Genomic DNA, 20,101 nt, shown 5'->3' with positions numbered 1-20,101 from the left:
TATTTGCTCCTGGCATTTAAGGAAACTCTCTAAAGCATTTGCTGATAATTTAGCAAACAGAATACAGACATCAGTGGTGACACAGCAAAATGAATACAGATTTTACAAAATCAGAAAAAAAAAAAGTAGTTTAAAAGAGTCATCAACAACAACATGCAAACTTCATCAACAACGTGCAACAGCTTAACAACAAACCCTATAAAGGTATTGTGGACTATGGAGAAAAAGATTTTCCAGTGTTACCACATTTTATAATATTCAAAATGTACATTTGTAAGTAAACTGTTGCAGAAGGAAAGTATGACTATTGACAAATAAAAAGGAAGGAAGGGAATGAGGAAAGGAAGCAAAATAATAGTAATAATAGCATAGACTCTATGAAGATGCTCTGGCAAAGTAGTTACTACACAAAGACTTGAATTCAACTCATACATATTTGCAGAACTAAGGGAAATCATAAGCAAAAGACTAAAAGAAATCAGAATAAACACATCTCAAGAAAGAGAGAAGAAAGATGATATAGAAATTCTACAGAGAAATTAACAGTTGAGTTCTGCAGCTCGAAAGTACAAAAATTGAAATGAAAAATTCACTAGAGATGTTTAATAGAAGATTTAAGTAGGCAGAACAAAGAATCAAGAAAGCTTGAGAATAAGTCAACTGGCATTTAGAGTCTGAGGAAATAGAGAGAAAAAAATGGAGACTAATATATGCAGTGTGATACATCTACGTAAAATCTTCATGTTTATCAATATATGAACACCAGAAGACCCAGAAAGTGAAGAGAGAAAGAAAAATTTTATGTTATGTAAGACACATAATACAAATGCACAAAGCTTATCTTGTAACTCTCTGTCCTGGGTAATGTATAAGTGTGTTATTTGTGTCAGCCACAATTTAAGTGGGGAAATAGAGATATCAGAGAGAAGAGTGTTACTATAGTATTAAACTGCTGCTGCTGCTAAGTCACTTCAGTCGTGTCCAACTCTGTGCGACCCCATAGACGGCAGCCCATCAGGCTCCGCCCTCCCTGGGATTCTCCAGGCAAGAATACTGGAGTAGATTGCCATTTCCTTCTCCAGTGCATGAAAGGGAAAAGTGAAAGTGAAGTCGCTCAGTCGTGTCCGACTCCTAGCGACCCCATGGACTGTAGCCTACCAGGCTTCTCCGTCCATGGGATTTTCCAGGCAAGAGTACTGGAGTGGGGTGCCATTGCCTTCTCCAGCATTAAACTAAGGTAGTATTAATTCAGGCACAACTGTTATTAAAGTGAAGATACTGATTATGATTGCCAATGTCACTACCAACGAAGAAAATAGACATGCAGAAAGATAAGAATGGCAATCAATAGTTAACTAGGAAAAGGGTAGATATACTAGAAAAAATAAGATAACATTTATGGAGGAATAGAGAAAGTTAAAAAGTGTAAGACAATAGCATTGAAACATGTATATTACCATATGTGAAATAGATTGCCAGTCCAGGCTGAGGGATGGGGTGGGGAGGAAGGTGGGAGCAAGGTTCAGGATGGGGGACACATGTATACCCATGGATGATTCATGGGCATGTATGGCAAAAACAACTACAGCATTGTAAAGTAATTAGCCTCCAATTAAAAGGAATTAATTCTCAAAGAAGTGTAAGACATACAGTAAATAGTAAACAGATGGAAGATTATTTTTCTTTATAAATAATTGTATTTACATGAACTAAACTCTCCAATGTTGACTGGGAAAAGGAAAACACAACATGATAGTTATGCAAGTCTTAGTTAAGGATAAGGTAAGAACTGTAGGCCAGGTGACAGAATTTGAGATAATAATACATCTCAGAAGCTGCTTCAGAGCAATTGAAAGGAAGACCAGTATTACCTTTGATTTTGGTGAAAGAGTACTTGCAGTCAAGTGCACATTTTGGCAGAGGCTTGCTGATAATTCCATGGAACAGATGTCACCATTAGTCATTTTAGCACTTCACTAGATTATGAGAAGATGCAAGAATTTGTGTTTATAAAAATCTTCTCCTGAAAATATCCATCTGTAACTTGTTCGGCCAGCTTTTCCCAGAGGACAGAGGGCCTCATCCCTGATCTTAACCCTGAACTTGAAAGTCAGTGACTATGGTCTCCAATGACATAATTCTTGTAGTAGAAGATAGTAAGTGACAATTTTTACTTGCCACGAATCAAAAGGCAGCTAATGGCAGAATTAGATGATTAAAGGAGGAAACATAAAGAAAACATGATTCACTGATGCACTGCTATCAAGGCACTCACTTTACATGCAAAATACAAATAGGTTGAAGATAAAAGCATAGGAGAACATATTAAGCATTATGATGCAAAGATGGAAGGCAAACGGAAAAAGGTTATCTGTAGTCCACTAATATCAGGGAAAAATGCAGTTGGATTTAAAATTCTTGCAAGAGGAAAGGATATGTGTAGGAATGGAAGAGTCAAACCACTAAGAGGAGTTAACATTGATAAATATATATGGACCTAAAACAGACTGCCAGAGTCTGTGATGCAGATAGTGACAAAAAAGGGAATGTTCTGTGATAATTGTTGAGGACTTCAAGACTCTATTTTCTTTTACATATAACTAGTTAGATCTAAAAGCAAATAAGGGACTTGAACACACAAAACAAAAACTACACCTAGGAGATAATCATGTAGACATATATTATATATAAACTCTATTATATATAAACTGACATCCTCACCCACAGACAGACACACACATCAATATGACCCTCCACCTAAGAGCAGAAGTCACATACTAATCTAGTACACATGGAACACTCAAAGGATAGATTAAGCCCCAGAAAGGACTTAATGATATTTTCAAGTTAGAAGTCATAGAAACCACATTCTATGAATACAATGCAATTAAACTAGGAATCAGTAAAAACAAGGCAATATTTAAAAATTCACAAATCTGAGGAAATCATCAACATTCTTTTTTTTATATAAATTTATTTATTTTAGTTGGGGGCTAATTACTTTACAATATTGTAGTAGTTTTTGCCATACATTGACATGAATCAGCCATGGGTTTACATGTGTTCCCCTTCCTGGACCCCCCACCCACCTCCCTCCCCATCCCATCCCTCTGGGTCATCCCATTGCCCCGGCCCTGAGCCTTTGTCTCCTGCATCGAACGTGGAATGGTGTTCTGTTTCACATATGATAATATACATGTTTCAATGCTATTCTCCCAGAACGTCCCACCCTCATCTTCTCCCTCAGAGTCCATAAAATTGTTCTATGCATCTGTGTCTCTTATTCTGTCTGGCATATAGGGTTATCGTTACCATCTTTCAAATTCCATATATATGCATTAGTATACTGTATTGTTGTTTTTCTTTCTGGCTTACTTCACTCTGTATAATGGGCTCCAGTTTCATCCATCTCAGTAGAACCAATTCAAATGTATTTTTTTTAATGGCTGAGTAATATTCCATTGTGTATATGTACCACAGCTTCCTTATCCATTCGTCTGCTGATGGACATCTAGGTTGCTTCCATGTCCTGGCTATTGTAAACAGTGCTGCGATGAACATTGGGGTACACGCGTCTCTTTCAACTTTGGTTTCTTCAGTGTGTATGCCCAGCAGTGGGATTGCTGGATCATACGGCAGTTCTATTCCCAGTTTTTTAAGGAATCTCCACACTGTTCTCCATAGTGGCTGTACTAGTTTGCATTCCCACCAACAGTGTAAGGAAATCATCAACATTCTTAAACAAAAAATCAGAAAAGAAAATCATGAGAGAATTTAGAAAATGTTTTGAAGTGAATGGAAAAAGAAAAACCATAAAGCCTACAAAAATTTATTGGGGCAGTGGTCCCAAGATGGCGGAGGACTAGGACAGGGAGACCACTTTCTCCCCCACAAATACATCAAAAGATCATCTACATGGGGAGCAATTTCCTCAAAATAAATTCTGAATGCTGGCAGAGGACTCAAGATACCCAGAAAGGCAAACTGATCTCTTCAAAATGAGGTAGGGCAAAAGCTAAAACCAGAAACAGAGACAAAAGTTTTAGGGACAGATACCTGTCCTGGGCTTCCCTAGTGGCCCAGAGGGTAAAGCGTCTGCCTGCAATGCAGGAGACCTAGGTTTGATCCTTGGGTTGGGAAGATCCCCTGGAGAAGGAAACGATAACCCACGCTATATGTCATGGAAAATCCCATGGATGGAGAAGCCTGATGGGCTACAGTCCATGGAGTCTCGAAGAGTCAGACACGACTGAGCAACTTCACTTTCTTTTCTTTCTTTTCACCTGTACTGGAGAGGTAGTTGTGAAGTAGTTTCCACATAATAGAAAACCCTTTCACAGAGAGAGTCAGAGGGGAGCTTTGAAATCTCAGAGGGCAGCATAATTGGAAGAAAAAAAGGGGAAAAAAACCCTCAGAATTTGCACTGAATGGCAATAACCAGTGGAGAAGCAGCTCACACACTTGTATCCACCTGCAGGAAATGCAGGCTGGGTGCTGAGGCTCAGGCTGCATTGTTTGTCCTTAGGATAAGGGTTGAATGAGCTGAGGACACTCTGAGGGTACTAAAGTGACGTAGCAACCCAAACCATGGGAATACCAGAGAGACAAAGAAAAACAGAGGATCTTTTCCACAGGAAGCTTCTAACACTATCACTGTGACCCCTGGACCACTCACAGAACACAGGGACACCCTAGTGAATAACAAAGGAGAAAAAGCCAGCTCTCATTCAGGGCCCTCCATGAGGCAGTAAGGCAGGTGCATGACAGCCAGAAATGGAAGAAAGCAAGGGGTTGCTGCAGTCTTGTCCCCAGAGACTGCATCTCCCACAAAAGCTATGAGCAAGCTACCTGTCACTAACCGTGTATTCCTGGGATCTTGGATGGTTCATATCAGCACAGCGGGTCACAGCCCAAGACAAGGTTGAGTAGATTTATGGCCCAACTGAGACTGTCCCCTCACAGCCCACCTGGTAATCTAAGTGGCTTGAATATGGGAGGTACATGAGATGCATTGCCCATCCAGGACTGTGCCCTTGTGGTGCACCAAGAAGCCTGAGTGGCTTGCACCTGGGAAGTGCATGAGATACATGCCCCACTTGGAACTGTGCCCTTGCAGTTCACCCAGGAACCAAAGCAGCTTGGACCTGGGAAATGCATGCCACCTTGGACTGTGATGCCTCTCTTTGATACACCCATTGTGAGTGTACCCCACACATGCCAATGGTGTTTGTTTGCAGTGTCTTTCCCTCTCCACAACACAACTGAGAGTGAGCATGAATAACTGGACACCTTTGCTCCTTCATCTCAGGGTGGAGATTAGACATTTCAATGAGACTTCACAAGAAACTTGGAAACAGAGGTGACCAACCTGAACATAGAGGAGGGAACTGCCCTGGAAGTGGCAGGTGGAAGAGAATAAAATGCTACAGTTAAGCTGACGCTGTGGATATGAGGGGCAACTGTAATATCTGAGAATGAACACAAGCCAGAAAAAAGGGATTATCTGACCCTGAACTGACCCCATTATACACACACACACACACATACATATATATGCATATATACGTATATATATGCACATATATATGCATATATGTGTACATATACATATATACACATGCATGTATACATATAACCATATATACATGTACACATATATACATATATATGTACGTATACATATATATACAAATATATATATATATTTAGTTTTTGTGTTCAATTTTATTTCTTTATATTGCACTTTTGAAGGTCTAGGGTTTTTTTGTTGTTTTTTTGCTTCTTGATGCTGCTTCTGCTGCAAGTCGCATCAGTCGTGTCTGACTCTGTGCGACCCCACAGATGGCAGCCCACCAGGCTCCCCTTCCCTGGGATTCTCCAGGCAAGAACACTGGAGTGGGTTGCCATTTCCTTCTTGATATTTGCTATTAATTTTGTACTTTTAAGTGTTCTTGCCTAGAGAATCCCATGGACAGAGGACCCTGACAGGCTAAAGTCCATGGGGTTGCAAAATCAGACATGACTTAGCGACTAAAGAGAGAGAGAAAATCTCTGTTCTATTTTTTTTTTGTTTTTTGCTTTTTGATATCAGCTATTAATTTTGTACTTTTAAGAGTTGATTTTTAGTATCCCTTGTCACTTGGGGATTTGATTATTGGCTTGATTTCTCTCTTCCCTTTTGACTCACACTTTTTCCTCCTGTCCCTATCTCACTCCTCCCTCTTCTCTCATCTACATAATTTGTGAGTCACTTTGGGTGTGGAGAGTTGTTACAACATTAACCCAGGACATTTGTCTTCTGTGCTGGGTGTAAAGAGAAGAATTGATGCTACTGTAAGAGGTCTGGACCAAAACTCAGAGGCAGGAGGCTCAGCCCCAGAATTTTGGACCATCATAGAACTCCTGACACCAAGGAATATTAATAGATGAAATCCCACCCAAAACCCTCCATTTCTACACTGCAGTGGAGCTACATCGAAGATCTAGGAAGTTTCTGTGCAAGACATGCCATGCCAATCCTTTAGCAAAGAAGAATACAACAATAAACATTAACAGACAGACTGCCCAAAGCCATACCAATGCCATGCTGCTGCTGATAAGTCGTTTCAGTCATGCCCGATTCTGTGCGACCCGATAGATGATAGCCCACCAGGCTCCCGCATTCCTGGGATTCTCCAGGCAAGAACACTGGAGTGGATTTCCATTTCCTTCTCCAATGCATGAAAGGAAAAGTGAAGACGAAGTCGCTTAGTCATCTCCAACTCTTCTCTACCCCATGGACTGCAGCCTACCAGGCTCCTCCATCCATGGGATTTTCCAGGCGAGAGTACTGGAGTGGGTTGCCTATACCAATGCCATAGACACTCTCAAACACATTACAGGACACTGCACTGCCCTCCAGGAGAGAAACAATCCAGCTCCAACTACCAGAACACAGACACACATTCCTCCGACCAGGAAACCTTCACAAGCCACTGGTCCAAACCCACCCACAGAGAGCAGATTCCACAATTGAGAGGAACAATGACCCTCCAACCTGCAGAAAACAAAACCTCAAAACAGAAAACTAAACAAAATGAAAAGGTAGAGAAATATCCAGTAGGTGAAGGAACATGATAAAAACTCACCAGTGAAAACAAAAGAGGAGGATATGGGGAGCCTACCTAAAAAATCATTCAGAATAAAGACAGTAAAGATGATCCAATATCTTGAAAAACAAATGGGGTTGCAGATAAATAGATAAGGGACATGGATTGAGACTATGCAAGAAATGTTTAACAAGGATTTAGAAGAAATAAAGAATACTTAATCAGTATGAACAATGCAATAACTAGAATTAGAAACACTCTGGAGGGATCCAACAGTAGAATAACTGAGGCAGAAGAAAGGATAAGGGCTGAGAGATAGAATGGTGGAAATAAATGAAGCAGAGTGGAGAAAGAGAATAAAAAGAAATGAGGACAACTTCAGAGATGTCTGGGATGATATTAAACACCCCAACATTTGAATCAGAGGTGTCCCAGAAGAAGACAGAAGTAGAGGGCAAGAGAAAAGATTTGAGCAGATAATGGTTGCAACATTCCTTAAAATACAAATGAAATGGTCACCCAAGTCCAAGAAGTCCAGAGAGTCCCATACAGATAAACCCCAGGGAAAACATGCCAAGCACATATTCATCTAACTACCAAAAAATTAAACATAAAGGGCAAGTTGAAAGCAACAAGGGAAAAACAACAAATAACATACAATGGGATCCCCATAATGATAACAACTGATCTTCAGCAGAAACTCTGCAAGTCAGAAGGAAATGGCAGGATATAGTTAAGTGATGAAAGGGAAAAAACCTACAACCAATATTACTCTACCCAGAAAGGATCTCTTTCAGTTCGAAGAAGAAATCAAAAGTTTTACAGACAAGCAAAGTTGAGAGAATTCAGCACCACCAAACCAGCTCTTCAACAAATGCTAAAGGATCTTCTCTAAACATAAAGCAAACAAACAAACAAAATGTATGAAATTGAACCAAAACAATGAAGCAAATGGTAATGGAATCATGCTTATCAATAATTACCTTAAATGTAAATGGATTAAATGCTGCAAAAGACAAATACTGGCTGAATCGATAAAAAAACAAGACCCCTGTATAAGCTGTCTACAAGAGATCCACCTCAAACCTAGAGACACATACAGATTGAAAATAACGGGTTGGAAAAAATAATTCATGCAATTGGCGATCAAGAGAAAGTGGGACTAGTAATACACATATTAGTTAAAGTAGACTTTAAAATAAAGACCATTTTAAGAGACAAAAAGCATACTGCATGATGATCAAGGGGGCAATCCATGAAGAAATTATGACAATTATAAATATATATACAACCAACATAGGAGCAACTCAATACATAAAACAAATACTAATAACTATGAAAAGGAAAATTGGCAGTAACATAAGAATAGTGGGAGACTTCGACACCTCACTCACACCAATGGACAGGTCATTTAGAGAGAAAGTCATCAAGGAAACACGAGCTTTAAATGATGCATAGGACTTGTTAGACCTAATTGATACTTACAGGGCATTTCACCCCAAAACAATGGAATTCACCTTTTTCTCAAGGGAACATTGAACATTCTCCAGGATAGATCACATAGTGGGTCATAAATCTAGCCTTCATAAATGTAAAACAATTGAAATCTTCACAAACATCTTTTCTGATCACAACGTAGTAAGATTAGATGTCAACTACAGGGCTTCTTTTGTGGCTCAGCTGGTAAAGAATCCGTTTGCAATGGGGGAGTCCTGGGTTCAATATCGGGGTTGAGAAGATCCCCAGGAGAAGGAAAAGGCTACCCTCTCCAGTGTTCTGCCCTGAAGAATTCCATGGGCTGTATTGCCCATGGAATTTCAAAGAGTTAGACATCACTGAACGACTTTCACTCACTCACTCACAGGAAAATATATATATATAACAATGACAAACATGTGGAGGCTAAACAACCCGCTTCTGAAAAAACAGTAGATTACTGAAGAAATCAAAAAACAAATTAAAATATACATAGAAACAAATGATGATGGAAGCATGACAAACCAAAATCTATGGGATTCAGTAAGAGCAGTGCTAAGAGGGAAGTTCATAGCAATATAAGACTATCTTAAGAAATAAGAGAAACATCCAATAAACAACCCAACTTTACATCTGAAGCAACTAGGAATAAACAGAACAAAACCCCCAAAACTTAGTAGAAGGAAATATATCATTAAAAAAAAACAAATAAATGAAAAAAAAATAAAGGGGACTACAGCAAAAACCAATAAATTGTTCTTTGAGAGGTTAAGCAAGGCAGAAAAACTGTTAGCCAGACTCATCAAGAAAGAAAGGACGAAAACTCAAATCAATAAAATGAGAAATGAAAATGAAGATATTACAGCAGACAACACAGAAATACAAATGATCACAAGAAACTATTACAAGCAACTATATGCCAATAAAGTAGACAACTTGGAAGAAATGGAGAAATTCTTAGAAAAGTACAATCTTCCCAAAATGAACCAGGAAGAAAAACAGAATTTGAACAGACATCAGTTCAGTGCAGTTCACTTCAGTCACTAAGTCGTGTCTGACTCTTCACAACCCCATGGACCACAGCACGCTAGTCCTGCCTGTAGATAACCAACTCTCAGAGTTTACCCAAACTCATATCCATTGAGTTGGTGATGCCATCCAACCATCTCATCCTCTGACGTCTCCATCTCCTCCTGCTCTCAATCTTTCCCAGTATCAGGGTCTTTTCCAATGAGTCGGCTCTTTGCATCAGGTGGCCAAAGTATTGGAGTTTAACTTCAACATGAGTCCTTCCAATGAACACTCAGGACTGATCTCCTATAGGATGGAATGGTTGTATCTCCTTGCAGTCCAAGGGACTCTCAAGAGTCTTCTCCAACACCACAGTTCAAAAACATCAATTCTTCGGCCCTCAGCTTTCTTTGTACTCCAACTCTCACATCCATACATGACTACTGGAAAAACCATAGCCTTGACTAGACGGAACTTTGTCGACAAAGTAATGTCTCTGCTTTTTAATATGGTGTCTGTTTTGGTCATACCTTTCCTTCCAAGCAGTAAGTGTGTTTTAATTTCATGGCTGCAGTCACCATCTGCAGTGATTTTGGAGCCTAGAGAAATAAAGTCAGCCATTGTTTCCAATGTTTCTCCATCCATTTCCCATGAAGTGATGGTACTGGATGCCATGATCTTAGTTTTCTGAATGTTGAGCTTTAAGACAACTTTTTCACTTTCCTCTTTCACTTTCATCAAAAGGCTCTTTAGTTCTTCTTCACTTTCTGACTTAAAGGTGGTGTCATCTGCATATCTGAGGTTATTGATATTTCTCCCAGCAATCTTGATTCCAGCTTGTGCTTCTTCCAGCCCAGCGTTTCTCATGGTGTACTCTGCATATAAGTTTAAGCAGGGTGACAATATACAGCCTTGATATACTCCTTTTCCTATTTGGAATCAGCCTGTTGTTTCATGTCCAGTTCTACCTGTTGCTTCCTGACCTGCATACAGGTTTCTCAAGAGGTGTCAGGTGATCTGATATTCCCAACTTTTTCAGAATTTCCACAGTTTATTGTAATCCATACAGTCAAAGGTTTTGGCATAGTCAATAAAGCAGAAATAGATGTTTTTCTGGAACTCTCTTGCTTTCTTGATGATCCAGTGGATGCTGGAAATTTGATCTCTCATTCCTTTACCTTTTCTAAAGCCAGCTTGAACATCTGGAAGTTCATGTTCACGTGCTGTTGAAGCCTGATTGGGAGAATTTTGAGCATTACTTTACTAGTGTGTGAGATGAGTGCAATTGTGCAGTAGTTTGAGCATTCTTTGGCATTCCCTTTCTTTGGAATTGGAATGAAAACTGTCCTTTTCCAGTCCTCTGGCCACTGCTGAGTTTTCCAAATTTGATTGCATATTGAGTTCAGCACTTTCACAGCATCATCTTTGAGGATTTGAAATAGCTCAACTGGAATTCCATCACCTCCACTGGCTTTGTTCGTAGTGATGCTTTCTAAGGCCTACTTGACTTCTCCTTCCAGGATATCTGGCTCTAGGTGAGTGATAAAACCATCGTGATTATCTGGGTCGTGAAGATCTTTTTTGTACAGCTCTTCTGTGTATTCTTGCCATCTCTTCTCAATATCTTCTGCTTCTGCTAGGTCCATATCATTCTGTCCTTTATTGAGCCCATCTTTGCAAGATATATTCCCTTTGTATCTTTAATTTTCTTGAAGAGATCTCTAGTCATTCCCATTCTATTGTTTTCCTCTATTTCTTTCATTGTTCACTTAGGAAGGCTTTCTTATCTCTCCTTGCTATTCTTTGGAACTCTGCATTCAAATGGGTATATCATTCCTTTTCTCCTTTGCTGTAGTTGCAGCATAAAAATTAGTTCATAGGGAAGCAATATTTTTCAGCTTATAAGATATGTTGTTTATGAAACAAGACCAAAACAGGGATTCATGTTATATCCATTATTACTACAGTACTGTTCTAAAGATTTAAAGATGAAAAGGATAACTATAAATATATGGTGCAAATTAAAAAAGTATCAGTTAAATGTATGTCAGCTAAAGGATCATATCTCTCATGTATAAATCACTACAGGATAAAGAAAAATCCTCAGCAGAAAACTGAGAAATATTCATAAGAACTAACCAATTATTGGGGTACTAAAAGTATTTCAAAAATTAGGAGCTGAATGAGAACATTCCTGATGTCAATTAAGTTGGAAAAATATAATGTGTACAAAGTACAATGGAGCACCTTCATGGAACATCATAAATAAATTAACAAATTTCATCAAGTAGTTTTTGGCCAAACAGCTGCTTGGTTTGAGATAGGAGACAGTGGGCCTCTGGGCCAGACACCTGGTAGTTGTCAAATGGAGTAAAACTGAAGCTTTTTTTCTCACCCAGACACTTCAAGGACAAAGCTAGTGGCAAAAGTCTGTCTAAAGCATAAAGATAAAGAACCCACTCCAGAGGTCAAGGAAGACTTTCCTATCTGCACATGCACAGGAATGTTTTTTTGGAAGTCATAAGGGAGAGGGCTCTGCCCCATAATAAGCATGGACAGGCGTCTATGGTAGGATCCATCTCAGAAAAAAAAGGTTGTGCCTGCACCTTGTGGGGGTCCATGGAGGTATAAAGAATGAAACAAGATAATTGGCCAAAGGTAAACAAAGACTTAGAGCATTGTCCTATGCAAGTGATTTACATCACATTCTTACAGCACTTCTCCTTACTCAGGACACACACACTCTGGTTGGATATCTCTGTCTAGATTCTGAAGTTCTTTGATTCTCCTTATTAGAGAGGATGTCCATACCCTCTCTCTAGATATGTGTCTCTGCCCTGTGTCTGAATTTGATATAATGTTTTCCTATACACTCTCTCATACGTTTAGCGGTGTTTCTAACAAGAAATTTTTACCTATTTTTACAGTTTCTGTCTTCTTGAAAGACTTGCTTTCAAACAGGGGGAAGAATCAAGATCACTTTACTTTTAGCCTCTAGCCACTGATGGTCTAGTGGCTAAGACTCTTGGTTTTCATCCTGGTTGCTCAAGTTTAATTCCTGACCAGGGAATTAAGATCTTTCTTCAGGAGTGCTCACTGCTCTCCCTTCAAGATCAGCTTCACTTCAGAACTGAGACAATTATGATTGACTTTCACAGAAACAGAGGAGATCATGAAACAGAGGAGAGATCAAAAGTTACCTTCATTTTAAAGAAAGGAATAAGCTAAGTCAAACAATATCTGAGCTGACTAGAGGAATTAAAAAAAGTAGCTTGTGCTTTGTGCGTCAGAAATTAAATGGCAGGAGTGAGACCACTTTTAATGTTTCAAGGTAGAAGGGAAGACTGTTTTGTAATGGGCCTTTTCTCTTTCGATATTTTAGACCTGGCTAGCAGAGATTTAACTTTTTTAATACCAACAGTTACAAATAAGCTAGAAAAATACATCAAGCTATGGTAATTTTTAGGCAATTTCTTATATTTGAACTGTCAAAATGGTAAAATTAAAAGAAAGCATTAAAGTGATGCTAGAGAAGAAAGCAAGAAGCATTATTTTTATAGTTGTAAACCAGATGTGTATTTATATATATAGCCTATATGTATTTGGTAGTTTCTTTTTCTTCTGCCCTATATTAATTAAGAAGCTCCTGGAAGGCAATAACAATTAAATCGATCATGTTTATGGGGATCAGATTGTATACGATGTATTTGACTTAAGTCTTGGAACAATAAGTTCCAATAATTGAGTTTTGATACATATCTAAAACATTAAAAGGATATTTCATTTTTTTTTTTTTTTTTTATAAATTTATTTATTTTACTTGGGGGCTAATTACTTTACAATATTGTAATAGTTTTTGCCATACATTGACAAGAATCAGCCATGGGTTTACATGTGTTCCCCTTCCCGAACCCCCCACCCACCTCCCTCCCCCTCCCATCCCTCTGGATCATCCCACTGCCCCGGCCCCGAGCCCTTGTCACATGCATCGAACATGGAATGGTGCTCTGTTTCACATATGACAATACACATGTCTCAATGCCATTCTCCCAGAACGACCCACCCTCACCTTCTCCCTCAGAGTCCATAAAATTGTTCCATGCATCTGTGTCTCTCATTCTGTCCCGCATATAAGGATATTTCATTTTAATTCATTAAGTCCAGTCCATGTTTAATTTAACAATACAGCAAGATTAAATAAAGAAACAAATGTCCTGTTTATCATTAAAATGAAAGTTAAAGTTGCTCAGTCCTGTCTGACTCTTTGTGACCCCATGGACTAGACAGTCCCATGCAGTTCTCCAGGCCAGAATACTGGAGTGAGTAGTCATTCCCTTCTTCAGGGGATCTTCACAACCCAGGGATCAAACACAGGTCTCCCGCAGTGCAGGTGGATTCTTTACAGTTGAACCACAAGGGAAGCCAAAGAATACTGGAGTAGGTAGCCTATCCCTTTTCTAGTGTATCTTCCCAAATAAGGAATTGAACTGGGACCTCCTGATTACAGGTGAATTCTTTATCAACTGAGCTAGCTATCAGGGAACGTCTACGTATCATTAGATTTAAAAAAAAAAAAACCTCAGAAACTAGGAAATAAATGGATACATAAATTGATATAGATTAGTAAACTACAAATAGGGCAAGATTTGGGGTCCTTTTATTTTAACCAAAAGCTTTCATGTTTTGGCGGGAAATGTCCTGATAGAGGACATAAATGGGAGTAAAATCTGTGCCATTATAATTGTATCTATTCCTTCATTTGAAAACGTTCTAACTATATTGCGGGGGAAGGTGAGCGGGAATGGTGAAGAGAAAAAAATATGCAAATTATTACTGTAAAATTTTGTGAGGGTTTCATGTAAACACTGTTGAACTGTGGTCCATCCACTGTAGAAAGTGGGTATTTAACCAACTAGGAGAAAGTGTATCAGTTCCATTCAGTTCAGTTGCTCAGTCATGTCTGACTCTTTGTGACCCCATGGACTGCAGCATGCCAGGCTTCCCTGTCCATTATCAATTCCTGGATCTTGCTCAAATTTATGTCCATTGAGTTGGTGATTCCATCCAACTATCTCATTCTCTGTCATCGGCTTCTCCTCCTGCCTTTAATCTTTTCCAGCATCAGAGTCTTTTCCAATGAGTCAGTTCTTTGCATCAGGTGGCAAAAATATTGGAGTTTCAGCTTTAGCACCAGCCCTTCCAGTGTATATTCATTCAGGACTGATTTCTTTTATGATTGGCTAGTTTGATCCCCTTGCAGTGCAAGGGACTCTCAAGGGTCTTCTCCACAGTTCATAAGCATCGATTCTTTGGCACTCAGCTTTCTTTATGGTCTAATTCTCACATCCATACATGACTACTGGAAAAACCATACCTTTGACAAGATGGACCTTTGTTGGCAAAGTAATGTCTCTGCTTTTTAATATGCTGTCTATGTTGGTCATAGCTTTTCTTCTAAAATGCAACCATCTTTTAGTTTCATGGCTGCAGTCATTATCTGCAGTGATTTTGCTGCTGCTGCTGCTAAGTCGCGTCAGTGATTTTAGAGCCAAGTAAATAAAATCTGTCACTATTTCCATTGTTTTCCCATCTATTTGCCATGAAATGATGGGACAGATGCCATGATCTTCGTTTTTTAATGTTGAATTTCAAGCCACATTTTTCACTCTCCTCTTTTAAGTTCATCAACAGGCTTTTAGTTCCTCTTCTCTTTCTACCATAAGAATGTTGTCATCTGCATATCTAAGGATAAAGTGTGTTCTTATAACTTAAACAAAGCTGAGCACTGAAGAATTGATGCTTTTGAACTGTGGTATTGGAGAAGACTCTTGAGAGTCCCTTGGACTGCAAGGAGATCCAACCACCCATTCTAAAGGAAACCAGTCCTGAATATTCATTGGAAGGACTGATGCTGAGACTGAAACTCCAGTACCTGAAACTCTGCCACCTGATGAGAAGAACTGACTCACTGGAAAAGATCCTGATCCTGGAAAAGATTGAAGGCCGGAGGAGAAGGATGCGACAGAGGATGAATGGTTGTATGTCATCACCGACTAGATGGATATGAATTTGAGTAAGCTCCAGGAGTTGGTGATGGACAGGGAAGCCTGGTGTGCTACAGTCCATGGGTTCACAAAAAGTCAGACATGACTTAGCAAATAAACTGAACTGATACCTAACATGCAGTTGATTCCATTGTAATAATCTAGAATACAGTGTTCAGTTCTTATTCATTTTTACTTTAATTTGAGAAGAAATAAGAATCTATAATATGAAAAATTACGTGAATCTAATATCTCTGAAGCACTTTCCTATTCTAGAATGTTAACCCCACTGAAAGAGAAAATGAGTTTGATAGTCTGGCAAACTTTGTTGTTAGTGAATCCTCTTTGGGTTTAACTTTTTTAAAACTATATCACTTCCTACCATTTTGCTTGTGGGGATGATTGAGGAAAAGCTGAGACATAGTCAATCATGAATAAGAAATGTGATAGTCATTTAACCCAATTGAGCCAGGAATGAATGTGGGAAAGGGGGGATGGTATCCTAGTCACCCTAAAGTTCAGGGTAGCATACATTTTGTCTCTGGTATGAAGGTACAATATTGTAAGAATGGCTAAATATTGTATATGGGCATAGTGACTGAGTATAAGCCAGGCTTCTGAGTTCAAAATAAGCTGAAACATTAAAAATGCACTCAAAGAAACATTAGGTAACCTACTGATTTCATATTATTGAGATGGACTATACCTCTCTTTATCCTCTTTCCTCCATTTTTGCATGAAAAATCTTTAGAGAGTCATGGAAGTCATTCCACTTTTATAAGTGGAATACCAGTTCCCTTTTCATAAGCTTGGAGCCATTTTTTACTTTACTTGTTCACTGAAGTATATTATAGTGATATTTCAAGAAATTAATACATATGCCAGGCTGTATTCTTGGAGCTGGAAGTCTAAAAGCAGTGAAATCCCTCTTTTTAATTTAAAGGTTCTTGTCCTTCCAACCCCTTCATATAATGACATTAATATTTGTGAAGTCCTCTTTTTCTTTTTTCTGCTTTGAAGTGATTAAATATACATAACATTCATTTCAATCATTTTAAGGATATAATTCAGTAGCTTAAGTACATTCAAATGTTGTGCAATCATCAATTGTATGTAGCTCCAGAATATTTCACTGACCTACAAGGAAAACCTGAACAGCTTAGCAGTTACTTCCCATGCTCTCTCCCTCTTATTCATTCCTGGGCAACCATCACTAACTTGGTTCTTTTCTCTGCATTTGCCCCTCTGGGGCCTTCATGTGAATGTAATCTTCCACTCTGTGGCCTCTTGTATACCTTTTTTTAACACAGGATGATGCTTTCAATGTTCCTCCACATTGCTGAATGTATCAGTTTTTGTCTTTTAATTTCAACTTTGAAAAGATATATATTTTTCTCATATATTAAACAATTTCCAGGTTTATAAAATCTGCTTTTGTGTATGAATGCCATTTAAACATTTGCTTACACAGTAAGATGCATGATTTAAACTGCATCAAGTAATAATATTTTCACATTTTATTTGAATCTTTAATACTTAACTGTAATGACTAGGATACAACTTACAGGATTGACACATTTGACTGAAGAAAGTTAACCTTTGAAATTTCTACTATCATTGCACCATAAAACATTGCTTAATCACATTTTTTTTGCAGATCATTTTTATGTAACACAAGCATTATTTAAGTCATATTTTCTTCGGAATTTTGACATAATTTTTATGAAATCTTGGTGAGATTTTTTATTTTTCATATGTTATGTCCAGTACAATATACAGTTGTTACTTCCATTTTTCAGATATGGTTTTAAAACTTGTATAGGGGAAGTCTCCTCCTATTTTATTACATGTGAATACTCTATGACAACTTCCAAGTTTTCCTTATTTGGAAGAGGGCTTCACTTATTTCATTTTGTAAAGTCTTACTTTTCAATGATCTCCACAGTCTGAACTAGAATATAAAAGCAATTGATGGTTACAATTTAGAAATTTAGATTTATAAAGCATTGTTCTTTTAGTTTTGTTTAGTTTTGACCATCTGTTATGTAAAAGTGCAGAAGAGACTGATGGATATTACTTCTCCACAGCCTATCCACCTAAGACACCACACACCCCCAGCCTCACACGTTGCCTACTCCCTCACCCTCAAAACAAAAAAACAAAAAAACAAAAACCCAGTCCCTTTGAAGTGTTAGATTAACACCAGGAAACTGCTTTAGTGCCAAGGTTATCTGTTTTTTCTTTTAGTGGAACAGTTTTTATATCTAATTTTAGTTGTTTTGGAGATTGCTTATTAAATATGTGTTAGTATATATTAGCATTCTGAAAGCTGTCAGCACAGATAATAGAATTACCAGTTATTAGCTACTGGAATACTTACATAGATTTTTCAGCTGTACTTAAGCTGAAGTGAAGACGTGGGGATAGTGATTAGCATGGATTCGGTATCCTGTGTATTCAAATGTGTAACAGGATTGGGCTGCTTTTCAGCTTTTTTGTTTAAGATAACACTCTCTTACATTCATAACCCTAACAATTTGTTAGTATGTCTGCTGCACCTTCATCCTTTGAAATAAGGGTGTATGAAAATAACTTCATAATGACACCGTTTGTATTTTTAAGCAGGTGTTAACGCCTTCACAAATTCTGATTAGATGTAAACAAGAAGAAAGCAGAGCGTTAATATCCTGTTAAGTAGCTTTGGTTGAGAAAGGGCAGGTTGGTGGGTTTGGGCTGACTGCCAGGTGATATTGAGGGGAGGTATTGGGGGCGGAGAAATAAATATTTCACTGCAAACATTGCACTAAGTCAGTCTCTGGTAAGAACAACTTATGAACAACAAGATAATTTTAAGAACGCTTACACCGCATATTACTTCCTCCCCTTTTCAAACGGTGCAATCGTATGCTTCTGCTATGTTCAGAGTATTGAACAACAATGTTTACAGTGCAGCGGTGGTACAGCAACGAAATACTCTCGCCTTTGGGAAAGCCTCTTCCTTGTGCACAGACAATTCCAGTGCAAATGATCTGTGTGAAACGGGTGTAAACATTAAGGAGAGTGCTGATGACCACGTCAAGCGACCCATGAACGCCTTCATTTTGTGGTCTCGTGAACGAAGACGAAAGGTGGCTCTAGAAAATCCCAAAATGCAAAACTCAGAGATCAGCAAGCAGCTGGGATATGAGTGGAAAAGGCTTACAGATATTGAAAAGCGCCCATTCTTTGAAGAGGCACAGAGACTACTAGCCATACACCGAGACAAATACCCGGGCTATAAATATCGACCTCGTCGGAAAGCCAAGAGGCCACAGAAATCGCTCCCCTCAGACTCTTCAATACTATGCAACCAGACGCATGTAGAGACATTGCACACCTTCACATACAGGGACGATTGCGCCAAGGCCACATGCTCACGAATGGACAACCACTTAAGCCCCTCACAGTCCGTGACCACCACCAATTCACTCCTGCAAAAGGAGCATCACAGCAGCTGGACAAGCCTGGGCCACAATAGGGTAACATTGGCTACACAGATTTCCGCGGACTTTCCCTTTTACCATAGTTTAGAGCCTGGACTTTCTTGCGCTTATTTTCAATATTGATTTCCTTACTCTCGCTAACAAAGGTGCTCTTTCACTCAATTTTACTACAATTACACCTGTGACAAGTTTAAAAGAAGCCTAATAAGTACGTTTAACATGTAAAGAATTAGGACTTTCCGATATAACTGGACCTCTGTTTATCAGTTCTTTCTGTAAGAGTACTTTTTTTTTGGTAAGAAACTGTCTTAACTACACCAAAACTGCTTGAGTTTGAAAGTCATCTGTTTTTCCTAGTAATGGCACAATTTTATATTTCTGATTTTAATTGTTTCAAAGATTGGCCATTAGTTAGATGGTAGTATGTATTAATAATCTGGTAATAGTCACTATAAGACAATAGAACTTTAACTTTTTATTTTAAATATTGTAACTTCAAACTATAGTACTTTCAGAAACACTCACAAATTCATGGTACAGAGGAAAAAATATCATACTTGGATGGAAAGCTCCCTACCTCCTAAAGCACTTTCTGGTACAATGTCTGTTCCTTGGTCTTTCTAGCTACTTTCCATCTCTTTGTAAATTGCAGGTAATTAGTGAATATATATATGCCTATTCTATCTTCTTTCACAGTATAACCTTTTCTTCCCACTGTGAAAAAGCCAGTTTCACTGCCTTCAGTTCCTTCAGTCATACAAAATTGTGAGCTTTAACCTGTGTTTTGAGGGGATTATAACATCTATCCAATATTGAATTAACTCCTGTGAGACTCAAGGTTTCATCTCTTTTCTGAAAATTTTCTTTTAATCACTAGCAGTGCACTTGTTTCCATTTCACTGAACTTTTGCATTCTTGGAGGGAGAAAACAAAAACATAAAGTGATATCCTGTCAAGAATATAAACTATTCAAATTATATGTCATGGGGGATGGGATGAG

At 38.5% G+C, this 20,101-nt stretch overlaps 1 protein-coding gene across 1 annotated transcript; it reads left to right on the top strand.

Moving 5' to 3' along the window:
* The first annotated feature begins 18,513 nt into the window (after positions 1–18,513).
* SRY (sex determining region Y) lies at positions 18,514–19,224 on the top strand. Its single transcript, XM_081568509.1, has one exon. It carries the CDS (start codon positions 18,535–18,537, stop codon positions 19,222–19,224), a length of 690 nt encoding a protein of 229 aa, XP_081424635.1. The 5' UTR covers positions 18,514–18,534.
* The last annotated feature ends 877 nt before the right edge of the window (positions 19,225–20,101 follow it).

This window comes from Giraffa tippelskirchi, chromosome Y (assembly GCF_054371585.1).
Source record: "Giraffa tippelskirchi isolate mGirTip1 chromosome Y, T2T-mGirTip1v1.2.pri, whole genome shotgun sequence".
Classification (NCBI taxonomy): domain Eukaryota; kingdom Metazoa; phylum Chordata; class Mammalia; order Artiodactyla; family Giraffidae; genus Giraffa; species Giraffa tippelskirchi.
Note: the sequence above shows the minus strand (reverse complement) of the source record. Positions and strands in the feature narration are given on the sequence as shown.